At 33.9% G+C, this 26,846-nt stretch overlaps 1 protein-coding gene across 3 annotated transcripts; it reads right to left on the reverse strand.

Annotated features, from left to right (window-relative positions):
• Nucleotides 1-1,881: 1,881 nt before the first annotated feature.
• LOC136202403 (pleiotropic drug resistance protein 1-like) lies at nucleotides 1,882-25,699 on the reverse strand. 3 transcript variants are annotated; one of them, XM_065993001.1, is made up of 24 exons: nucleotides 25,512-25,699; nucleotides 23,161-23,281; nucleotides 22,964-23,052; nucleotides 22,756-22,840; nucleotides 21,904-22,063; nucleotides 21,667-21,743; nucleotides 19,595-19,648; nucleotides 19,424-19,514; nucleotides 7,059-7,360; nucleotides 6,702-6,983; nucleotides 6,184-6,500; nucleotides 5,934-6,094; nucleotides 5,663-5,766; nucleotides 5,397-5,553; nucleotides 5,218-5,325; nucleotides 4,980-5,143; nucleotides 4,350-4,682; nucleotides 3,963-4,253; nucleotides 3,793-3,876; nucleotides 3,584-3,717; nucleotides 3,131-3,358; nucleotides 2,872-3,043; nucleotides 2,437-2,691; nucleotides 1,882-2,340 (listed from the first exon to the last, which is right to left on the reverse strand). In XM_065993001.1, exons 1-24 carry the CDS (start codon nucleotides 25,682-25,684, stop codon nucleotides 2,083-2,085), a joined length of 4,200 nt encoding a protein of 1,399 aa, XP_065849073.1. In that variant the 5' UTR covers nucleotides 25,685-25,699; the 3' UTR covers nucleotides 1,882-2,082. The 3 variants fall into 3 exon arrangements, with proteins under 3 accessions (XP_065849073.1, XP_065849072.1, XP_065849074.1); XM_065993000.1 differs by having other exon boundaries at nucleotides 1,882-2,691; XM_065993002.1 differs by lacking the exons at nucleotides 19,424-19,514; nucleotides 19,595-19,648; nucleotides 21,667-21,743; ... (3 more) ...; nucleotides 23,161-23,281; nucleotides 25,512-25,699 and adding an exon at nucleotides 7,626-7,781 and having other exon boundaries at nucleotides 1,882-2,691.
• Nucleotides 25,700-26,846: the final 1,147 nt, after the last annotated feature.

The raw sequence follows: 26,846 nt of genomic DNA on the forward strand, positions 1-26,846 counted from the left end.
AAAAAATTAGTAAAGACTAAAATATTTAAGAAATAATAGCTAATAATACCAAGTATTAACTATCATCCTCAAATTTTCCAAACCACTAAAAACTAAAAATTGAAAACAACTCATCACCTAATTAAAATGTACTTAAATCATAAAAAAAAAAATCAGTTATCATGAGAATAATCGGGGATTCTCGCCGGGAATTAACAAGGCGGGAATACCTTTCTCCATCTCCACCCACGGGGGATAAAATTATATTTATCTCCATCCCCATCCCATTGGATCCTTATCGAGGATTCTCCATTCCCCGTCGGGACGATGGGAACGGAGAATCCGCCCCATTTACATCCTACTCAAAGTTGAGGAAAGTCTCAAGACAGCGTAAGGACTTATCATATTGTCACTAACTTTTCAAATATAAGTACAGAATCACTGGTTGTTGAAGACGAAACAAGTATTGCATTTTCAAGTCCATTAGCAGAATACAAGATCACTTTTTTTATATATTAATTAAAGTGATCAAGATTGTTTCTAATTTGAAGAAGGAAAACATCAAAACCCATCTGTCCATCAACTTATTCAGCATCCTCAACTGTTTTATATTCTGTAGTAGAGAAGAACCTGAGAAAAATCACAGTAAGAATGCAATTTTTGAACATATGTTGAGATAAGAAAGACTAGTAGTATTAAATAGAGATCAACTATTTCTATTTCTAATTAGAAAATTCTAAATAGAGATTAACAAGTCAAGTAACTTACTACTTCCTTTTCTTTAAATTGCAAACTTGCAAATTTTCATGATTTTAGTTTGGATGCGTTAAAATGTTTTAGATTCATTTAATTTCGGGTATATAACACTCATGGCTTCTCAAATCTGGTCGTTGAACTTCAAAACCGCCTAAACTTTGACATTTACTAACATAAAACCCCTCGTGAAAGTAAATCACTACAAAATAGAAAAGTCTAAAAATAAAGTTGTTTAAATCACATTTGTCATGAAATCACGTTTTCGATTTTCATAAATCACTTTTTTCAGAGTTTTCTCTCCCTAAACAACCACTTATACTCTCCTAACTGAACAACACATGAATGACCTCAAATACAAAAAAGTACAAGAATAAAAAATTTGCTTAGAATGACATTTCCGACATCTCTACAATGAAGGGGTTTTTTATAATAAGAGCTGGGACGGTGCAAGGCTAGGCGACACACATCCCAACGAGGTTGGTACACCCGACACCTAGCCCAGCAAAACCCAATAAATATACAACAACAACAACAAAGCCTTAGTCCCGAAATGATTCGGGGTTGGCTAACATGAACCATCATATAAATATATAGAAAATCCAATAAATATATAGAAAAATAAAAGTGTTCAACAAAAAGAGGAAAAACTAAGAAAAACGAAAATGTGCAACATTACAATGAAGGGTTACTTGTAATTGAAGTGATTAAAGGTCAAGGGAATTTTATGTTAGTAAAGGCAAAAATTCATGTATGATTTTAAGGACAAAGTTGAGAGACCATAGATGTAATTTATCTTTCTTTTTTCGAAACGAAGGGAGATTATCCTTCTAATTGGAAATAAAAGTAGAAATTAGAAGTCTATAGAAGCAAAATTTGAACTGCAAAACGTGGTACACAACCAGGGTAAAAGGCAAAAATTTGAGGGAAACGTGTGTGAGAAAAATTTGGACTTTTGACAATTAAATGTAGAAGAAACCAGAAAACTGGGGAGAGAAAAGAAATCATGGGATCATGGCAAAAATGGCTGAAAGTTAGTCTAAATTCTTTCTAGTTTATGAGACATTAGCTATGCAAGTAGGACTAGTAAAACTATTTATGGTTGAGCTAGGAACCTTAAAAGAATTTTCAATCTTTAATCCTCTTGTTCAATAGTTTGATACAAGTCAGAAATTTAGAACCATATCTATTCAAATGAAAAGAAGCAGTTATATATATATATATATATATATATATATATATAGCAAAAGAAATGAATAGTAACCTTTGCAGAACACTTGACAATATGTATAAACTTGTACATTTGTCAGACTTCCATATTTGATCAAAATAATAATACAGTTGAAGGAATCATCTTTGCTGGAAGTTCAGTGTCTTGATAGCGAATGCAAAGATGAAGCCAAAGAGCAGACAGAATCCAACTACAACGATACCACAAATGCCAACATAGTCGTGTCTGAACCCGAAATAACTCCTTAAGAAATCTTCCACGGTTTCACCAGTATCTATTGTATCCTTTACGTCACCAAATTGTGAAGCAACCAATCCGTACAAAGTCCAAGCCACTGGACAACACCAATAGTACCACGCCCACCAGATAGGAATCCTCTGTGATTGATATTTACAAATTACAATGCTTAGTTTTAACTCATCAATCTCTATTGGAAACGAAATATTAGCGAAAGGATAGAGAACAAAAGTTACTGGTCGAGGTATGATAAATCCCGAAAAGAGGCTCCAGATTGCGTAGAAGGCAGATGCAACTACAGCAGCAATGTTGGGATTGGGGGTAATGGCTGTAGTCATCATTCCATAGAAACTGAAGTATAAGAAGCTGAAGAACATGAAGAATATATACCAAAAGAACTTGTTTGCTGTCCATTCAAAACCAATCATGGCATATACTATAACGCCATAGATAATAGTCTGAATAGCAACATAAGGGACTTCAATCATAACCTGCAAGGAGAACAAATAATCAGATGAAGAACCAATTAGAATCAAATTCTCAGAAATTATAAAGTTTTTATTCACGTTTCACCTTTAATCCGTAAGTAACTGAAAAGGCTTAAATTATTTAACCATCTGAATGCTAACTTCTCTCAGAATATATAAGAGAGATTCAAGAATCAGTTTTACCTGTCCAAAGGCATAAGGTAATGCAGAATACATTCCAGCTGCTCTTTCTCTATAAAAAACCGTCCTCTCAATTGCCACAACAGGCTGCACTGCTACAGCATTTTGTATTCCAATAAAAAGGAGAGCAACATACAAGGAACCTATTGCATTGAAAATATCTTGCTGCCTTCTTCTGCAATCATGAACATTGGACAAAACTTAAAGTTCCATGAAAAAAGATTGTAGCCTTTTTTAGATAGTGTGTTGCAATCCTTTATACCTCTTAGAGCCCAAATCCCAGAATATAGTTCCAAACATCAAAGCTATAACTATTGCGAAGAAGAGTTTCACTGCAGTATATGGTGGGTTTCGCCAGTATGACCAATGTTGCTTCCACAGGCAAGCCATGCATTGGTTCAAGAAAGGCTGTGAGTATTGAGTAGGGAAGTATAAATCCTTAGAACCTGGTTGAGGCGTGCTTAGTTCTTCGATCAGGGCTTTATTTCTCCTAAATTATTCAACGATACAATACATCAGAAACTTTCATTTTTTCTTTTCTTTTACTTTTCGATAAGAAGAAAATTTATTTAGGTGTCATTAAGTAGTGATGCAATCTTATATTTCTACATTTCAATATACTACTCTAATAAGTTTATGACTGTTCCAGCTTTCCCATGAAATATTGGCACTACAAAAATCTGACCAAAATAGTAACAAGATATTTTCCCCTGACCTGTATAGTTCTGAACTCTTGTAGATATCAGCATAGTCAATTGCAAGAGCTGCTTCCTGTCCTGCTGAAGTGATCTCTAGCATCCAAGTTGCTGGGTTGTACCCATCCTTAATTTTTGGAACTCCGTGAATATCCTTAAAGTAGATGTCTTGCGGTAAGTAGGAGAAACACTTATATAATTTAATTTATCATGCATCTGAAAAGCTAACCTCAAAATATTCTATTAGAATGTTAGAATGCCTTCCTATTGGACCAACATAAATTTCTTCACCTCCTTTTTGCAATAAAATTAGCTGTAATGTCATAAAACATTATTCAGTACTGCCTAAGATAGGAATCGATAAAGATCAGGAATTCCATGTCCAGAAACATGTATCACCTCATCAAAAGAATCAAAAATGTCAATGCTTGGTTGGTGTATTGTGCACATCACAGTTCTCCCAGTATCTACTGTGTTCCTAACAGTTCTCATAACTATGGCAGCTGCTCTAGCATCAAGGCCAGATGTTGGCTCGTCCATGAAAATTATAGATGGGTTTGCAACAAGCTCAACAGCAATTGTCAGCCTCTTCCGCTGCTCAGTTGAAAGACCATCAACACCAGGCAATCCAACAAGTCCTCCTCTTAAAGAGGTCAGCTCCACAAGCTCCATTACTTCCTCAATGAACATCTGAAATCCATCAATCATCCTTACTCCTCAATAATCTAAAGCATGACTAGTAAGCAAAACTGATTTTATAATAACAGAGTTGCTCGTGACATGTACCTTTCTTGCATGAGAATCAACCTCGGGCGATAATCGAAGCCAAGCAGAATAGAGCAATGACTCATAGACAGTAACATTAGGGGAGTGGATATCAGTTTGCTCACAGTAACCTGATATTCGAGCAAATGTTTCTTGCTTTTTTGGATATCCAGATATTGAGATATTTCCCTCAATGTAACCACCACTTTTTCTTCCAGCCAAGACATCCATTAATGTGGTCTTGCCAGCACCACTAACACCCATTAGAGCAGTTAGGACTCCAGGCCTGAATGCACCACTAATACCTTTCAGAAGTTCTAGGCGGGCTTCTAGAACACCTTGAGCTTTCATCTCCTGTAAGTAATACAAAATTAAAAAAGTGGGGCATATTTAGAAACTGTATGACAATAAAATTAATGCATGCTCTTGCAGTTTGCAGTCACAGAATGATTATTGAAAGTAAATGCCTATGACAACGCTAAAACAATTCAAAAATAGGAAATTTAATGACAACTTCAAACTTGAGAGACATTCACGACCTCCTCTTAATTATGTGAATATTTATATCATTACATTAAAAATATCAAGGCTTCTCAAATCTATGATATAGGTCTTGAGGTATAATCTGATTTATTAATAAAGAAAATGTACCCGTGGCATGTTGACAGCATACTTGATTTCTTTGAAAACCATAGAAAGAGGTTCAAAAGGTAGAACCATTCCCCGTCTCTTGTTCTCAATTGCATCACCGAAGCTGCCCATGGTTGCACATTGTGTCCAGGATGAGATGTCTGTGTGATTCTCATTCCCTCTTTCTGCGTTGATTAATAACGATATAACTTAGAATATGGAAGAAAGACTAATAAAAATAGGAAAGTTTGTGACTCACTGAAAGAGTTTCTTCTCGCTGTTGATAGTTCAATATATCCTCCAGTTCTATTTGTATTTTTCTCAACTAAGGCCTCCTCTGATATTACTGCCTGAGGCTTCCCAAAGGCTGCAATCAATTCGGGCATTAAAATATTGGTCGGACTTCCAACATAAAAAATGTGACAAAATGGTACTTACGATCAAGATATTCTAGGGCCAAGGTGTAAAGGATATTGAAAAAAAGAGTATATCCAATCAAAGCAACTAATCCAATCCAATACCAGTGTGCTTCAGTAAAAATTCCACGTTTGTTCAAGAAATAAACACCTAGTGGCTCAGTTGAAAAAGGAGCAGGCTGCAACACATATATTTCTGGAAAGTTGTTATAAATATTTATCGGATTGTGCTAAAAAACCTTTCATGTTGTTTTTTCCAATTAAAATGGTCAAAGAAACAAAGCTTACATGTCTCCATGATTCCCCAAGAAATTCATTGACAGATATAGCATTCTGCACATACGACAATGGGGAGACCCAGTAACCCCATAACCACCACTTCTGTACATCATCTGGAGCACAAAAATAAAGTACGTCTTCAGCATCAGGATTCAACTAACATACAAGAATTAGGATATGTACAAACAGACTTAAGATATGCATAATCTGTTGCAATAATGTCTTGAGTTTTATATTGACTTGAGTTACATAAAAAATGTGCATTCATGAGTCAAATTACCTTTTGATAAGACGAATCCACCTAAAACTAGTATTGCAACTAATGCAAATGATCCGAAAGTGTTAGCAACAATTATATTCCTTCCAATTGCTGCCATCAGACGAAATAGACCAGATGCCATCTGGTTTGTACATAGAAGTAACATGTACTGCTTGAAAAACCTGCCATCAAACAAGTTCAACAAAATTATTCAAAATGCCATCTTCAAAAATCAAGGAAAAACAATTTCAAGATATTTCCATTTTCTTACCTCTCAATGTTGGGCTCAAAGCCAATAACGTAGTAAGTAATAATCACCCATATGGAAACTTCGAGACATGAGATTGGAATTTTAAGAATCCATGTGGGTAAAGCATATGCCCATGAAGGGTAGAACAAAAGATCCCTTTGCTTATAGAACACAGGGAGCTTCATAATCAACAATGCGAGCTCCACAAATCCATTGAACATAAGAGTAACTATGGAATAAAAAAGAGCACCAAGATAAGTTGCAGCATCTGTTAGCGTGTCATGATGCATCTTTGTTCTTGGAAATACTGAAATTGATATGAGAGCCAAAATAATAATCTGAAAGGGAAAAAGAAATGTTAATCATACATTCAATGTTTTAATTTGAATTTGCGAACATTTGCAATAACTTAGGAACTCAAAAGTTGATCATCTAAATTGAATCTTTTCTCTTTCATATATATATCCATTCACCAATTTCCGAATTTACTGAAAAGTTCATTATGTAATACTATTCCCATTACAAAAAATGCAACTCACTTGGATGAATTTGAAAATGTAGACAAAGGAGTTCCTCTTCACGAGCAAAAGTTCTCTGGAAAAGCATGCTTTTAGGAGTTCCTTCTTGCTGATACCATACTTGTTAGTTGTTAGTGCCGCAGGATGAGATTTAGACTTGTCAAATGGTGTAGCAAGTTCATCACCTAGTCTTTGCCCAATGTGAAATGACTGGAATGCTTCAGCAAATTCCTTGACAGAAACAAATCTATAGGGCTTATCTTTACAATCCCAATACTGCTCTTGATCTTTCCTTGATGTTACCTGTCAAATTTCAGCAGGAAATGTTCATTAACAAGTCCAAAAGTGCATATAAAAAGTAATTGCCACAGAAATTACTTCTTGTAGGAAGTCAGCAACTCCTTTCCTCTCAGGACACTTGAAGCCCATGTATCCAAAGAACTCAAGCACATTTTCTCGTGGACCTTGATACACAATTCGCCCATCTGACAAAAGAATTATGTCATCAAAAAGACCATAAGTTTCTGGTGTTGGCTGCAAAAGTGAGATGAGAGCAGTTCCATTGAGAATGTGGATTGAATGTCTGAGTGAGTTCACAATTTGAAATGTTGTTGAACTGTCCAATCCAGTTGATATCTCATCCATGAACAATGCTCTTGCTGGTCCAACCAACATTTCCCCTGCAATGAATTCACAACTCTATAATAACATATTGAAAATATGGGAATGATTCCATATAGAAAAAAGGCATTGAGAAGGACGAAGATTGAAAACATTGCATTTTTAATATTTATTTAAGGGAAAATACATATTTCATTTCCAAATTTTGCAATAACCAGAAAAAAATTAACATACAGTAGGATCATCAAACTCGACTTTTATAGATCATATCTCACTCAATTTGACAATACTGTAATTTAAGATCCGTTCAGTTCAATTCCATACCCGATCGTAACTACGGCATTCAAAAGCTTCTCCAAAAGCTAGAATAATCTTCCGATTTGTCGACTTAATGGTAGAAGACATTGCACTACTGCCGGTGGCTACAGGCCCTAGCGCGAGAGGGTTTGAAGATGGAAAATACAAGCCCTTGGCTGTGAAATGGACCATCAAAATTGGAGGGATTTGGAGGTTTTTGAACTTTTTTTCTTTTTATATTTTTTTTTACCGAACCTTCCAAAAAAAAAAAAATCCTTTACCACCGTTTAGGGTTGTAAAAGCCACTAATGAGTGGTTATTTAATAAAAGCTCGATCGTCTTCGGTTCGATTTATAAACGAGACGAGAGACGAGAGACGAGCTTGGATATGGAAAAGCTCCGCTCGAAAACTCGCGAGCAAATTTAATTGTATGTTAATGAATAAGTTCATGAGTAAATTCAATTATAATGTTTATTATCATTGCTCGTGAGCAAGCTTGGTTCGATTATATTTTAATAATAAAATTTTTATAAAGAGAAATGTAAAACAACATAGTTTTGTATAAATTTTAATTTTATAGATTTCAAAACTATATAATTTTATGTTAAAGAAATTCTTTTTTTTTAAGTAAAAGTTGGGTTACAGGCTAAGATCGGAATGCAAAGATCCCAACTATAGGTTGGCAACTTCACAAAACCAATCAAAAACCCAGACCCGGATTTTATTAAAATGAGGAAAAAATACATGAGAAAGATTAAGAGAAACGAAATTGTTCTAAACAATACATATCATCAGAAATAAATCTATTGCAAAAAGCTGGTGCAGAATTCCACCAAACAATATGATCTGTTGTGACGCCAAATTTAGCCAATGCATCAGCCGTTCTATTTCCTTCGCGAAAAATATGAGTAACATTTAGATCCATAGAAGAACAATGCCGAAGACAAGCAATCCAATCCTGTCGCAACGCCCATGGAACAACAAGAGAGCGCTTCCTAAGCAAATTTACCACATAAATAGAATCACATTCCACCCATAATTTGTGCCATCCTTTTTCCCAAGCAATCTGAATAGCAAAAATAACGGCTTTCAATTCGGAAACATGCGCAGAAGGGGTATCCACTCGAAACGCAAAACAACCCCGAGCAAATCCTCGAGTAGTACAAAACACCCCCCTGCGCCCCCCATTCCTGTATTAATGTTTGCAGAACCATCTGTGTTAACTTTGAGCGATCCCGGTGGAGGACGAACCCAAGTAACACTAACAATATTAGGAGCTCGAGGGGGTCTAAGGGGAATGTGTAACTGCCTAAGAACACGAAGCTCATCAACATTGTTTTTCATATGATCTTTATTACCAATACCGCCTTCACGAATCATAATCCAAAGCCTACGAAGTACAAGATGAATTGATGGTGTTTCATTCTCAAATATCGCATTATTTCTAATGTACCACAAAATCCAAATCAAACTAACAACTCCAACTGACCATAACAAACCCACTTGAGAACTGAAGCTATGATTTAAACAATTCAAGATAAGAGTAACTAGAGAATCCGTCAATATGATAGGTTTACCAAAAAGAGAACCCAACGCTCTCCAAGCAATCTGAGAAAAAGGAAAATGAACCAGAATATGTTCAATTGATTCTGAGGCCGCTTTGCATAAAATACAACGGGAAACAGTAGGTATGCCACGCTTTTGCAATTGGTCATGCGTGGGCATGTAACCCAATAAAGCCCTCCAGTAAATGATCGAACGGGAAGGAGGAATGACTTCAGACCAGATAAACTTGCACCATGGAACCTTTGCTGCATTATTACCTAATGAAAAATAGAAATCCTTGACAGTAAAAATACCTGAAGAAGAATATGTCCAGACGCAGAAATCCTCATCATCACCGCCACGCCTAATCTCCATAATATGTTGTTGCAAAACCTGTGGAAGCTGTTGCAGATTTATCCATGAATCTCCATTAAGAAATTCCTCAACGCTATTAAATCGAGTACGTTGGATATTACAGGGCAGATTTAATTGTTCACCCACCGAGGGCTTAATCCACAAATCACTCCAGAAATTCAGCTTTGAATTATTGCCTATCCACCAATGAGATTGATCCCTAAGAATATAGTAGACCTCTCGGATTGAAGGCCAAATCGAAGAATTAGAAATTACAGCTTTCGGGAGCCCAGAACGCGTAAGAAAACGCCGTTTTAAAAGAATTGAAACTAAAGAGCTCCCAGTAAGTAGTTCCCATGCCATCTTGCCAAGAAGAGCCTTATTAAATCGACGCAAATCTTTTATGCCTAGACCTCCATTCTCAATTGGACTACAACAGACTTTCCACGAAACAGTAACAAGTTTTCTTGTGTCAATACAGCCAGTCCACAGAAAATTCCTAATACAATTATTCATCCTTTTCAAAAGCGTCATTGGCCACTTGTAAATAATGAAGGAATGAACAAAAGCCCCTGTCAACACTGACTTGATCAAAGTTAACCGACCCGCAAATGAAAGAGAAGTTCCTTTCCATTTACTAAAATTAGCCAGGAACCTATCTGCAAGAGGCTGTAAATGACAACGCCTAGGAGCTCCGATAAAAAGTGGGACGCCAAGATAAGAGAAAGGCAACCCCTGCAGCCATATGCCAATTAAATTCGCCAAAAAAGCAGCACGTTGGGCTGAAGTATGCTTCCCAAAATACACAGCCGACTTTCCCCAATTAACAATCTGCCCTGAAAGAAGACCGTAAAACTCAAAAAGATTTTTAATAGTGCGCATATTCCGGACGGTAGCTTTGCCAAAAAGCAATATATCATCAGCATATAACAGATGTGAATGAAAACAAACCCCACGGGCAAACAACATATTTTCAAACTCACCACTTGCTTCTAATTTAGTGATCCAACGACTAAAGAAATCCTCAGCAAGACCAAATAAAATAGGAGATAGAGGATCTCCTTGACGAACCCCACATGAGCAAGTAAAATAGCCCCGAGAATGGCCCCCAACAAGAATCGAGACTCGAGAAGAAGAAAGGATATTAAGGATCCAGTCTCTAAACTGCAATGAAAAACCGAAAGCCTCTAAGACTGCAAGCAAAAAACTCCAATCCAGTGTATCAAACGCCTTCCGGATGTCAATTTTCAAAGCCATATTACCACCAAAACAACGTTTGTCCAAGGAATTAATCCCTTCTGAAGCTGCAGAAATACAGTGGTGGATACTTCGATTTTTTATGAACCCGAATTGGTTTTCAGAAACAATGCGAGAAGCAATAATTGCAAGTCTGTCTGCGAGAATTTTAGAAATAATTTTAAAACTAAAATTACTCATAACAATTGGTCGATACTGATCTACTCGGCTGGCACCCTCGACTTTAGGGATTAAAACCATGAGATTAGAATTCATACCAGGAAGAATATGACCGTTGTTAAAAAAACTTTTAACCATATTACAGACATCAGAACCAACAATGTCCCAAAAGGTTTGGAAAAAAACCCTGTGAAACCATCAGGCCTAGGTGCACTGTCTTTATCCATACTAAAAACTGAAATCCGAATTTCCTCATTTGAAGGACATCTCACCAAATCAATATTGTCTTCTGCTGTGACAGATTGGGGCATAACATCTGCAACTACTCCTAAATCCACTGAAGTGCTACGACTAGTAAAAAGTTGGGAGAAATAATTCACCACATGTGAAGAAATAGCTTCCATTGAGTTTGTAATTTCTCCATTAATTTCCATAACATCAATTCCAACCCGCAATTTTTTAATAGCAGCAACACGGTGGAAGAAAGACGTGTTTCGATCCCCATCTTTTAACCATTTAACCCTGCTCCGCTCTTTATAAAAAGATTCTTTCCTCTGAAGCTCTAATTCAAGGCTAGCATGAGCTAAAAGCTCTTGCTCATGAAGATCAGTCTGGAATCCCACTTCTTCAAGCTGATGTTGAACCGCAGCTAATTTCTCACTTGCAACACGAATATTTTCATCAAGCAGCCCGAAAACATTACGATTCCAATTTCTAAGAATGGGACGTAAAGTACGCAATTTATGGCATAGAAGTTGCGCAGGAGGTAATGAGATTTGTGCATCAGCCCAATGCTGAGCAATTACCCCATGTAGAAGAGGATGAGTAACCCACATAGAAAGGAATCGGAAGCGAGAAACATGAGGATCACCATGAGAACAGGAAAATAGAAGAGGATTGTGATCCGATAAATGTCGCGGAAGCGCAACACAAGAAATTGAATCCCAAAAATCCATAAAACCTGACGAGACCATTGATCGATCCAAACGGCACTCAACCCTTACAGAACCTAATCTACCATTACACCAAGTGTACTTTGCACCAACTGTATCGACATTAAAAAAACCGCACATGTCAATGAATGACTGAAAATCAACACAAGACGAACTAACCGGTAAGGCACCCGTCTTCTCATGTGCTCCGACGATTGCATTAAAATCTCCTATAATTAACCAACTCTCTAGAGCTGAATCACATAGGCCAATAACATCTGACCAAAGAGATAAATGACGAGAAATTAAATTTCTGGCATAGACGAAGGTCAGACGCTGCACAAAACCCGATATACTATAATCCACTGTGATATGTTGCTCATGCTCACGAATAATGGTGACCTGATGAGAGATTCTTGCAAATAGCCACAAAGAGGGAAAGTTTCTAACATTCCTGGCAATCAGCTTCAACCCCAGACTACTCCAAAGTGTATTCGGAATACTATCGAACTGAACCATTGGCTCAGCAATACAAACAAAATCAGGTTTATTTTGTGAACAATAAAGGCTAAGAGCCCACTGTGTACTAGGGTTATTCAAACCCCGACAATTCCAATAAAGGATAATCATGGATAATATCTTCCCGGTTTCTTGCGCTCTCTTTTAGGGCGCATTGATTTAGAGACATTAATCTCAATTGACCGATGATTTAAATCCGAAGAAACAACCTCATCTTCATCTGCCCATGAAACACGCTTTGAATTCTGAAAGTTTGAGTTGGAAGGTGATAACTCTGAAATAATAAGTTCATTGTTTGCGCTCCCATCCATGTTGGATAAAAGATCAAATCTATTAGGGGATAAAATGTCAGCTTTCTGTGGCGAGTCTGTAAAAACAATACTCATCGGACGAGAGACATTAACATTATAACGTTTACTGATTGGTGGTAACCAATTGGTTATCGTTTTAATACCATTTCCCGTCCCAACTTCATCCTCTAAATCAGATGATGAAGAGCTATTAATTTCTTCAACAATAACGTATTCTCCTGAAACCTGGTCACGGACATGTACCGACTATTTAAGGGCATCAGTAATATTTTTAAGAATACCAGAGACAGGAATATCATCATTACTTTGATCACGAACTTTTTTCCAAATTTTAATGTTGTCTGGTTCTCCTGAATTATTCCTTGGAGTATTAGATTTTTGTCCATCAAAAGTATCTGATTCCGATTTAGATTGAGCCGTGGAACGTTTACGGGACACAATTAAGCTTTTAAATTTTGATGTAATAGAGACTATGGCAGTATCATTCTGATTTGAAACGTTATTATCCGAGATTTGTTTGCATTGATACGCCACATGCCCTATAGTCGAACATTGTTTACAAAATTTTGGCAAATCTTCGTATACAACCTAAATCCACAGTTTTTTGCCATCTCTTTCAATCCCAACCTGTGTCTGTAATTTACTCGCCATATCAACATCCAACAATATCCTAGCAAAATGTCCATAATCTCCTTATAAAGTAGCTCGATCAATTTTAATAAGACCACCAAGACAACGAGCAATGTCCGAGAGGATCACAGGGTCCCAGTAAACCCAAGGAAGATTGTAAAGTCTTACCCATATCTGAGTATTAGTTGTTTTTTGAGATAACGGATCAAAATCTGGGGTCCATGGTTGAATACGGAAAACTCCTGGTTTGAGTCCAATGATTCCACGACTGCGAACCAGCTGTTTAGCTTCTTCAGAGGGAAGCAAAACATGATAAAAACCCTTTCCTAAAGAGATCAAACGCCATGAGACAGAAATTCCCCATGCTTTCGTTAGATTTGAACGAAGATCGTCAAGTCTCCATGGTGTTTCTCCTTTATTCAAATTTAATCGTCTAATTAAAGAGTGATTACATAACTGTATCCGTTTTTCAAAAGCCTTCTGATTAATCTTCACAGACTTGTATTCCCCATCATCGGAAATCACAGCTTCCGAGACCGGAGGGACAAGTGAAGATGAAGCAACCACAGAAGCAAATGATTTATGATTCATAACGGAACTAGACCGTTTTTTATAATCAGCAAACATTTTTTCAATTCGATGATCAACTACAGGTCGAAGAACAGGTGAAACCGGCCCAGCCATGGTGGCCGGGACTGCGAGGAAAGACTTCGATCTTAATCTCAGATTTAAAAAAATCTAAAATAAGATATGTTGTTTGAATTGCTCAGATCTGAATGGGGAAAATCTGATCGAGAGAGCCCCTCTCTGATAGCCAAACAGAACCACCGCATCAGACCATAGCCACCGCGAAAAAAAGAAGATGACGCCAAAAGATGATTTTCGTCGGAGGAGCAAGACGATTTTCGCTAGAGGAGCAATACGATTTAGCGAGCTTGGTTGATCGGTTGATCTTATGCGACCAATCAAATTCCCCAAAAGTGGAATTAATTGAACCCTAGCCTTTGAATTCACCAATCGCCTTGCCTTTTTCTTTCTTTTTCTTTAAAACTTGTATAATCTATTATCATATGGGCCAATCAAATTCCTCAAAAGTGGAATTAATTGAACCCAAGCTTTTGAAATCACCAATTTGATTCTAAGAATACAGTGCGTTGGCGGTGGTTGAGGAGAGGAAGGGCGGCGATCGGAGATTCAGATCTCTAGACACGCTCCATCCAACTAAGAGATTTTCAATGATTAGTATATCAAAACTCCTAACATAAGTTGTTCGCGAGCGAAGTTCATAAACTGAATTAACAAATTGCTAACGAGAAAAACTCGTGAATAAACTCGTTAAAAAGCTCGCAAACAGCTTATAAGGAGCTCATGAATAAAATGTTGATCTTGAACTCATCAAATTTCTGACAAACCGAACCTAAGCAGACCAAAACTCTACTCGGTTCGGCTCGATTACAACCCACCATCCAATTTTAAGCCACTAGTAAAGTTAATAGTTTAAACTTATCATACCCTTCCTCCCCTCGCCTACGGGGGGTAACAGACGGTAACATAAAATAATTCAAAAGGAGAAAAAAAGGGAGTGATCATAAAAAAATGTATATATTTGTTTCGATTTTAGAAAATGAATAATATAATTGTGTTTGTGATTTGTTAGGAGATAGGAAAGGATATTATTGATCGGTTTTCAAAACAGAAATAAGAAAAGTAAGAGGGACAACACGTCAATTTCACAATCTGATTCAGAATCAGTCGCTCTATCTAAAGTATGAGCTACATGATTCGCAGATCGACTAATAAATTGAACACAACAATTATAGATATCCTTTATAAGAGCTTTAGAGTCATTAACAATTAAATAAAAATATAAAGATTGAATATCATGGATAGGTTAAACTAAAAGTTGAGAATCTAATTAAAGCGTGAAATCTTGAAACTCATTTGCCTTCAGTCAGCTTAAAGCTTTCGTCACACTAAGACTTTCGAAAATCAATACCTCATAAGTGTAAGGAAGCCTACTATTTCTAGCAAACATAAAACCAGCAGAGTTGCTCAAGATGAAACCATATCCAACACGTTGAGACAATGGAAATACATCAACATCAACATTACAAATAAGCGAACCAGGGACAAAGGGTAACCAATGAGTTGTCGAGATGGGAACAGTAGAAGCAATAGGCTGATGGGTATGGCACTGGTTCAACCGAAATAAAAAAAATGTGGTGGATGCGCTAAAAATACCCCCACCGTCGAAGAAAAGTTACTTCAAACAAGCTGGTTCTGATTACGCCATAGATCCCAACACATAATCGTCGGAACAGCAGAGTCCGAGATAGATTTATAACAAAAAATATATGCCTAAAGATCAGCTAAATTGGTAAAAAGTGAGCTGATATCCCCAATATTAGAGAAACTCCAAACATGTTTTGTAGTTGTATACTCAACAAGACATGATAAACATTTTCATCATAGAGACCACATAGAGGGAAAACCTTTGAGACTGGAACGTGTCGGGGTTTTAGAGTTGTTCTAGTTGGAAGGCAATAAGAGATAGGGCGCCAAATTAAATCTTTATCTCTAGGAGGAAAAACTAATTTTCACACTTTTTTCGAGCTTTTTTATTATGAGCTTGGACAGAGAGTATTTTGTATCATTCCTTCATAGTATATCGTCCTCTCATTGCTTTATATACCCGGGCCACTAGGAAAGTAGGATGATTCAAAAACATCCACCATTGTTTTGTAAACAGAGCCAAATTAAAATCCTATCATTTTTCTGAAACTCATTCCACCAACAAATTTTGGAAGACATAATTTATCCTAGGAAATCCATTAGATGTCTTTGCCATCTCCACCATTCGAGCCCCATAAAAATGAGTTCACTAAACACTTAAGCTCCATACAAAGTAACTCAGATCTTGAAAAAAATTTACTCATTCATTGATAGTTCCAACTTAGAGTACTCATTAGTTCCGACAATTACCAGCTCGTCAAAAACGAGATATTCTTACTCGGTTTTAAATACCAACTCGTCAAAGCGAGATATTCTTACTAATACATGTCATTTTTAAATACTTATTAATTTGTCATTAAAAAAATAGAAAACTATCATTAAGAAAAAAAAAGGCTTAATGCTTCTCCAGCCTCATTAACTTGTTCAAATTGGTCATTTTACCCCTCCAACTCATCGAACGTCCTATTTACCCCCTTAACTCTATAAAAATGGTATTTCTCACCCCTTTAACTTGTCCAAATTTGTCATTTTACCCCTTATCAACTCATCGAATATCCTATTTACCCCATTAACTCCATAAAAGTGGTATTTCTCACAACTTATGATCCTATTTATCCTCTTAACTCCATAAAAATGGTATTTCTTATCCCTTTATAGTAGTAAAAAAAGTTGAAAAGAGAAAGAACGAATAAAAAATACAAATAACAAAAACGTTAATATAAACAAGTTAAATACATTATATGTAGGGATAATGTACCAAAATAGGCCTATGATTTTTGGAGAAGTATCAATTTAGGTCCCACTTACAAAATAGCATAAATATAGGTTTAACGTTTAAAAAAGTTATCAATTGAGGCTTCGATAACGGATTGTAAGAGGTAAAAAATACCACTTTTATGGAGTTAATGGGGTAAATAGAACATTCTATGAGTTAAGGGGATAAATGGACAAGTTGAGAGGGTGAGAAATACAACTTTTATGGAGTTAAGGGGGTAAATAGGACATTCGATGAGTTGAGGAGGTAAAATGACCAATCTGAACAAGTTAAGGGAGCTGAGGAAGCATTAGGCAAATAATAATAATAATAATAATAATAATAATTGTCTTTAACATAAGAAACGGAAAAAAAAAAATAAAAATTCAATTAAGAGAAAGAAAGGAGGGGGGGTCGACATTAAAAAAAACAGAAAATTGTCATTGAAAAACCCGAAAGCCTTGGGATTCCAACGCTCCAACGCAAATGAAATAGAGATTAAAAAAAACGACGGATCGAGGCCAAACATAAACGGAGAGATCCGATCCGAGTTCAGTTCAGTTCAGTATCAATCAGTTCAGTTCAGTTCAGTAACTTATCATTACTTATTATAATAATAATGATAATTATTATTATTATTATTAGAACCATTATTTTTTTTTTGTAAGCTTTTTATTTTGATGACGCGAAGTTTGGGTGTCAGAATTGGTTATCCACATTTGCTATTACGGTTTTTAATCTTTGGAAATGGAGGAATATTGAATTGTTTAGTGAGGGATATGACATCCCAGGTGATAGAGTCAGGTTTATAAAGTTTATAATTGTTTCAAATCATCTGTGTTGGGGATAGTTATGAGTTTGTTCGGAATTACCTTCGTTTGGAAGAACGGTTTTTGTGTTGGGTCAAGCCGCCGGAGAATTTCGTAAAGTTAAATATTGATGGCTCCCATAATAAAGCAACTGGCGGCATTACTTCAGGGGGGATTCTACGGGATTGTAATGGTTTGTGGATTGTAGGTTTCAACCAATGTATTGGGATCGGTTCCTCTTTTGAAGCTGAGCTTTGGGGGTTGCATACTGGTATCACTCTGGCTCTTAGTCGTCGCTGCCTCGCGCTGGTTGTGGAGTCAGATTGCTTTGAAGCTGTTAGAATTGTAAATCAAGCTTGCCCGTTACACCACCATTCACGGGCCCTTATTCAGGGAATTCAATCTCTCCTCCCTAGTTTTGATAAGATTTCCATATCCCATATTCATAGGGAACAGAACAGATGTGCTGACCTCCTGACTGGCCTGGCTCGCTCATTACCTCCTGGGATTCTGAATTTTCCTTCTGCGCCTGTTGTGCTGAAGGATGTTATCCGAGATGATTTCATGGGTGTCTCTCTTTCTAGAGACATTGTTATTTAACTTGCTTTTCTCTTGTTACTGTCTTTTTTTTTCTTTCCTCGTTTTACCAAAAAAAATAAGCTTTTTATTTTAATTATTACTATTTTTAAAGGATTATATTATTATTTCAGTTTCAGTTTCAGTTCAGTTTTTTTCGATAAAAAAGAATAGAGCCTTACTCTAAACCCTTGAAACAAACGTCCCCTAACCTTTCATAACCTTCATCCAACAACACCTTAGCCCTTGTTTAGGGGGTGTTTGATTACCTACTTTTCACCTCATGTTTGTCTTTTACTTTAAAGGCAGAGTTTTAGGTGTTTGGTTAGACATTTCCTATTTGCATTTTATGGCTAAAATGTAGCTTTTTTCTGCTTTTTGAAAAAGCAGTTTATTCAAATAGCAAATCATAACAATAAACAGCAACATCAAATAACACGTAACAAAACGAGGCCTTAAATAATGTGTGATTAAAGCACGTTAAGTTAGAGTAATTTAAGTGAAATATGATAATGGATTGTGATATCAATCATGAAAACTCTCTCAATTTGGATTGTTGAGAAATCTATGTATTTTAAAAATTATATTTTGAGTATTTATGGGCGCGTTGAGCCTTCTACAGGCCTCCATATTATTTTGTTTGAAGATATTTGTGATACCAGTATTCATATGGATCGTTAAATCTAGGTTTATTAAAATTCTAAGTTAGAGATTCAAAACATTCTAAGACTTAGATTTAATAAACTTAAATCTAACGGTGAATGAATTTATTTGGTTATTAAGATCCATATGAACACCGCTACACCCAGATGATCTTCAAATAACTTTTGTTCTTTTTTATTTTGTTTTAGGTTTTTTCTAGTTTTATAACTTTTTCCAGTGTAACCAAATTTTTTTTAAGAGTAGAATTTTAATTGAAAGTGAAATCATATAATGAATCACTTCGGGTGGATTAATTAAATTTAAAAAATATTAAAATTTTCACCATTGGATGAATTTTACATTTCATCATTCAATGGTGAAAAAAACGAAATAAGACTTATTTTGTTAAAAACAAAGTAAGTATAGAAGGCAATGCTTACTTTGTTTTTTACAAAGTAAGCTTTACTTGTATGTTTTCACCATTGGATGAATTTTACATTCTATGGGTGAAAAAAACAAAATAAGAATAGAAAACACATTAATTAAGATAAAATCAAAATGAGAATTAATATTATTTAATTAATCATATATTGTTTTATTTACCTATAGTGAGTCGTTTCTTTTCACCACCAGAAATACCTCGTCTCATTTCATCACCAATCATCGTATCAGCACATATTTCAAGTCCTACAATCTGTCAATGCTCAATTAATTAATAGAATATCATGTACTAATTGATTAATATATGAATTTTAATCCACGATTAAATATTACCTTCAGAATGTAATCTGTAACTATATTTGTTTCTTGCCCTGCTAATGCTGCTGCCTGCATAAAATAATTACTTGATGGATTAATTATCATATAAAAAACACTTTAAATGACAAGTCTTTAAATTTTCAGAATTTTAAATAATGACCTCTTAATTATTATTTTTCCAAATTAAATATTTGAATTTAATTTTTACACACATTAAACTTTTCGTTGATAGATTTGTTAGCCAAGCCGTTAATGAAGTACTGTGTAAAATTTAGAGATCAAATACTTAATCTTTGAAATCGTAAAAGTTTAAAGACGCATGCTGTGACCTTTTTTTACTTAATTAATCATTTTATTATTTTTAAAATATAATAAATAATCATTTCACTTTTTTCTTCTAAATTTGAATATACATAATATTAAAGAAATTGAAATGAAAAATAAAAGATGTATGAAGATGATTTTGTGTTTCTAATGTTAAACAATATCATTTGAATTAAGGATAAAGTACAAATCAACTAAAGAATATAGAATTAATTAAATTTAGAATTTCACTTCCAAATAAATATATAATAATAAATAATAAATATATCAATTTTATATTATATTAGCTGATTATAATAAATTAAATCTCTCCAATTCATGCTCTTTTTTATTATCACAAGCAAAAAATCATATTTAACCTCATGTTTATAACTTTTATTTATTAAGTTTTTTTTTTTATAGAAACACTTATATCTTTAATAAATGAACAAGCAAGTACAATAAGAAAAACACAAGGAATAAAACCTTACAAGAACCATAAAAGCACAAAAACAACTACAAATAGTAAAAATAACCATAAAAAGTATTAAAAACAAAAAAGAACAAGAAAATATATACTTCTCGTAATTCCAAATCCATAGAAAAGCATATGCAAACCAGTCATCATCATTTAAGCCGATCTGAACATTCGGATGTGAATCCTTTCTTTTGTCGCAACCACGCAGATCTATTGATCTACGAACAAGATAAACCGCTTCCGCTCGTGCTAAATTCGAAAAAGGTATAAACGAAAGAATAATGGAGAGCCGATACAATTCAGACGAATAAAGAGATCAGATGAAGTATATAAACACAGACAGAAAAAAAACAATAAAAAGATACAATAAATCTAACCGGTGGAAGGAGGAATGAGGAAGACAAACTTCCTTCTTCCTCTTTAAAGTAGATTCAAAAAATAGGAAAAGTCGTGTATTTATTAAGTTCTTAACTTTTATACGTATTGAGCCATTAAATAATGGTTTACCTAAAGATTTAAAAAAATGGTTTAGCTAATGAAACTGTTAGTGGTGGGTTCAATTTGTATGAAAATGAAAATTTAGGGACTTAATCTAGAAAAATAAATGAGTACAGACTCTACCATTAAACCCCAAAGTTCAAAGGATTAATTATATTTGTTAGTTCATGTCGAATGTGCTAAAAGTAGGGATATTTGGATTCGGTGGTACCCTCCGTACCCGTCCTGGATTAAAGTAAATACTGATGGTGCTAGTAAAGGGAATCCAGACCAAGCATTTGCAGGGGGCTTAATCAGGGATGGACAGGGACACTGGAGATGTGGATTTATGGCGAACCTCGGCGTTTGTACGACAATATTAGCCGAACTCTGGGGTCTCTACTTTGGGCTTAAAATGGCTTGGGATAGAGGTTACAGAAGGGTCCAAGTGGAGCTTGATTCACAGACTGTACTGACAATGATACAATGGGAGACTGGCAGACACCACCGACTAGCATGGTTGTTGATGAGATGTCAAGAATATAGGAATCGAGATTGGGAGCTGAGTCTGATTCATACATTTCGTGAAGGTAATCAGACTGCTGACTGGATGGCGAACTTCACATGATCACTTCCTTTGGGTCATCACGAGTGTGATGTGCCTCCTGTAGGCCTCCAGGCTATTCTTCGTGGGGATCGGCTTGGCCGACACTCACACAGGATAGGTCGTTAATTAGTTTTTTTGTTGTTTTGTCTTGTTTGGGTTTTCACCCTCCTCCGATTACCCCAAAAAAAGGATTAATTATATGTTAAGTTTTTTTTTTCTAACCTTCATGTACATGTTAATATCAGGATCTGGTTTGATATTTGCTTCCTTTTCCCTTTGTAATAATTCTGCTAGCATTTCTGCCAACAAAAAATATAATTAATAAATCTGCAAAATTTCAAATAAATTTGTAAAGAATTATTTTTTAATAATTTATCTGATTATTCGATTTGAAATTCATTGGATACTATTTAAATAAATTATCTTCCAATTAATTTTTTTACATATATTAAAACGTACCATAGTGATATCCAACACCTTGACATCGTGCAGAAAAAGCCAAAGTTTCTCTAACAGTCATTTCTCCAATATGAGTATCATATTGACTTATATATGCTGATGTTCTTTGTGCTACAAATTCATCCATTTCATATCCATTATAACTTACTTTTCCTGAGAACTGAAATAATTTCAGAAAATAAATTAGTTTACTAATATCATTATCATTAACGAATTAAATACAAATTTATATATATATATATATATATATATATATATATATATATATTCATATAAATAATAATGTCAGCATATAAAAAAATCCCATCAATAAATTTAGACCTTAATATGTTACTTTAAATTGAATTTTAGTTAGTTTAAACATTGGTGATAATTACTAGTAATAACAGATAAAAATACAAAACATTAGGTATAATATTGGATTATTTTCATATATTAGGGATATATATTTGAACTTCCTAAAAAAAATTGTTAAAACATATTTAATATTTATTCCTGGATTTGTTCATGAGTCAAGCTAGATTTAACCGGTTAACTATCTTGTTTAATTTAACTCATCCGACACTTCATTCACATCAACTTCGGGTTGGGCTGGATTAGACCAGGTTAAGAGAATTAATCCTCAAACCTAGTCCAACCTGCCTAATTAATATATTATACAAAAAAAATTATAATTATGAACAAAAAATCCGAATATAAAATTCATTTTATCTCAAGATTTTAACGGATTTAAACTGGACCGGGCCAAATATAAATCATACATATTCAAACTCAACCTATAAAATATGAACTGGGCCGGTCAGCGACTCATAAACATGTCTATTAATCCATATTATATACATGTTTAATTACCTTCAAATCTTTGCCAAGTTTTCCGGCCAAAGCAAGGAGTAAGGTGGTCTTCCCGGAACTTGGTGGCCCTAATAGCAATGTCATCCTGCAAAATTGAGAATATAAATCTATTTAAATAAAAATATATATAATATATGGTAAATTATTATTATTATTATTTTGGTTACGTAAATAAAATAATAATAATAATAACGAACTATATGCTTACCTTCCAGGCTTTATGATTCCACTAACATCATGAAGGATTGGTAATGGTTTCTTTCTACTTGGGAGCAAGTGAATATAATTCAAGAATCCCTTTTTAAAAAAAAAAAAATGTGAATTAATTAATTATAAGTAATTAATATATAGTTAAATAATAGTAATCCAGTAAATAAAATTAAAATATTATATATAAACACATACCTCAAACAAATTAGTGGAAAAGTTGAGAATAGTAGGCAATGCTCTACTTCCAATGTAAGCTTCTGCTTCAATGTTTAAATTCTGGAATCTGACTTCAATTTTTGGCATATCAATCCCAACTCTGCATTTTTAAAATAAAATAAAATAATTAACATTAGTTATTAATGAGTCTTACCCCTAAATTTGGTTAACATTGGGTTATTCCGGAATTTGTATTTTTAACAATTTAAAAACCAATTTTTTAAATTTTTTATATGTATGGGTTGGCGATATTTTCGTTCATTACCTCCCAACAGTATGGTATAAATATTTTATTTCCAACAGTTAAAAAATAATACTATCAAACATAGATAAAAATGAGTAATTAGATATTCTCAATTAATTAATTAATTTGACAAGCATCTTTTGTGATAAAAAAAAAAGTAAAATAAAGTAAAATGATGTTGAAGGGAGTCAAACATAGGACCTCTCAAATAGAAATAAGTATCATTAACCATCTCATCTACCTTTAAACATTGAAATAATACTACATAGAGTCAATATATTTCTCTGCAAAATATTACCAGACACCATTACTAAAAAAACAAAAATTCTCAATTCACTGGCTGGCTGCCAGGGCTCGAGCCCCCTAACCCCCCTTTGGTTCCGCCCGTGGATGAGGGGGTGTTGGCAATCAACAATTTTTTTTATTCCTAACAATATAAATGGTATACTTGTATTCTTAAAATTTGTAAATTTAGCCATTTTACCCCTAAATTTAGAAAGTTGGGTCAATTTGCATTAATTATTAACAAAGGACTCTAAGCGATCGCAAATTTAGTTATCTCTACTCACCCATACGTCATATATTATTACTAATTAAGCAATAAATCAAAGACACGTATATATAAGTAAAAAAAATATAAAAGTTATTAAAATTTATAGATTAATTACAAGTAGATATCATATAGTTTCGCCGATTTGCAGATAGGTACCTGTGGTATTTTTGTTTTATAAACGCAATCTTGTGGTTTGCAAAATTTTACATTTAAGTTCACGTTATCAGAATTTGGCCAATAACAACGTCAAAATGAAAATTTTCAAAAGTTAAATGATATTTTAAGCAACTTTAATTCTTCAACTTTTTTTGTCTGAGGTCATTTAGGTGTTGTTTTTCATGAGAGAGAAAGTTAATGTGTAGAGAAAGAAAACTTCAAAGACGATTTTGAAAAATTAAAAATATAGTTCATAGTAAATATGATACTAAACAATTTTAATTCTTGAAAATTTTCATTTTGAGGTAGTTCTTGGCCAAATTTGGCAAAGTAAAAAAAAATACAAAATTTTACAAAGTACAAGGCATCTGCTTATAATTAACCCAAATTTATATGTGTTCTGCATCAGAATAGAACACTTGTATAGAGTATATTTGTTTGAGCTTTTCAAAATGGCTTAATAAATTAGGAACTCTCTGCCAAAAAAAAAATTTAATGACCTTCTGAATTCATAAAGTACCTCATTAACTTTCTAAACTTGTTTAAAGAGAATGATTAACTCCTTAAGTCCACGTCTTAGAACAATATTAGTTTTAGATAATATAAAATATATATCATTTTAAGCAAATTCAATGGGTTAATTGATTACTGGAGCAAGTCCATGAGGCTAATAGCTCATTTTAAACAAATTAAAGTGGACTAATTAGAGTTGAGGAGGCCAATCAAATTTTTGAGTCAAAGTCAAAGGTTACTGATGTATTAAGTTGTTTAATTTTTGTCATATAGATACATGTACTTGATGAGTGGTAACATGATGGATATGTGAGAGATAACAAGATTTATAACATCATAAATAGTACAATTGCATGCAATTAGGAATAAATTGGTCCAACTTGCAAACTTTAAAGGTATAATAATTATACCATTTATGATATTAGAGGTTTAATTGTTTTTAGGGGTGTTTGGTTAATCCATTTTCTCCTCATATTTGCCTTTTCATATTAAAAATGAGAGTTTTAAGTATTTGATTAGGGAACTATTGTTTGCGTTTTATACATGAAAGTAGTTTTTTCCAACAGCAAACTATAGGTAAACCAAAAAGACCTAAACCAAACGGGCCTAAGACCCGTTTATTTTACATGTTGTTTACTGTTACCATTCGTTGTTTGTAGTTGGAATAAACTACTTTTCAGGTATAAAATAGAAACAGTAGTTTTCTAATCAAACATCTAAAACTCTCATTTTTAAACGAAAAGACAAACGGATGAGAAAATGGAGTAAACAAACACCCTTAATCAGAGATACATTTAGACGAAAAACAAATGATCCTGCTATATTGAGATTAAAGAAATGAAAAGAAATATGAAGAATATATACCTGTGGATTCTGTCTCTGAGCTTGAGCAAGAAAATCTCATGATCTTCTTCAGGAATCTTAAGTAACCTTTCAACTACATTCTTCCTCTCTGCTAATCCAAGTTTATTAACATTAATCTCATTTTGTTCTTCATCATCATCTTTTTGCCGAGATGATGTGTCTGAATGATCCATAACTTCTCTTTAGTATTTATTTTCTCCAACTTCTGGTTTCGATCAAAAAGAACAATCATAATGTTAAGTCTTTTATATATATATATATATATATGCACGTTTGCTCTCTATAATTGAGATGTGATGTATATTTTACATATGTTAAATTAAAGGGGAAAAAGAACATTTATGAAGTCAGTGAATATTTGGATTTTGGTGCATTGAGTATGTATTCTGAAGTTACTTTTTAACTATTAAAACTCAAGGTGGATTCAATACATATTTCACATACACAGCTTACTTTTTTTTATTTTTATAAACGAATGATTAATTATTATATTTTACGCAAGTTGATGGGCTATTTGAACAATTTATACAAATTGAGACCTTTTGAAAGTTCAGGTGGTCAATCAAGCTTTTTGGACAAGTTCAAGAGGCAAATAATGTATATATTAAGCCCCAAAAATAACACTTTTGGTCTTTTTGGTTGAACTGTTAGCTGATAGTTGTTGTTGTTAGCCGTTTATTGTTAACTGGTTAATTGTTGGTGTTTGGTAAAATTATAATGAGCTAATATGTAAAATGACTAATTTAGACATATTTTAAAATAATCAATAAACGAATAAAAAAATAAAAAGCACAAATTTTTAAATATAATGCATGTGTTGTAGCTGATTTGCAAATTGATATCTATGTTTTTTTATTGCAAAAAGAGTATTGAGGTCTTATTAACAAAACTAGTGATTTTTAGGTTGACATTCTCAATTTTGACGGTTAACAAATTCAAAATAGAAAATTTCAAAAATTAATTATATTATAAGTATCTTTGATCCTTCAATTTTTTTAATTTTGAAATCATTCATGTTTTTTTTTAAGGAAAGAGAAAGTGCATGTTTAAAGAGATCCGAAAATTATGATTTTTGGAAAATTAAAACCTTAGTTTCATGGTATAGATATGGCTCTAAACAAATTTATTTATTAGAATTTTCCAATTTGAAGTTATCAGCAGTATCAACTTTAAAGTTCCTAAAGTTTGCTAATGGCGAGACATATCCTCTTTTAGTAACAAAAAAAACCACATACATCAATTCGTAAATCGATAAAATCACATAATTATTTTTGAAATTTGCCCACTTAAAAATACAATCCAAATTAATAGAAATAATCTAAATAACTAAATTTA

Source organism: Euphorbia lathyris, chromosome 8, assembly GCF_963576675.1.
Source record: "Euphorbia lathyris chromosome 8, ddEupLath1.1, whole genome shotgun sequence".
Taxonomy (NCBI): domain Eukaryota; kingdom Viridiplantae; phylum Streptophyta; class Magnoliopsida; order Malpighiales; family Euphorbiaceae; genus Euphorbia; species Euphorbia lathyris.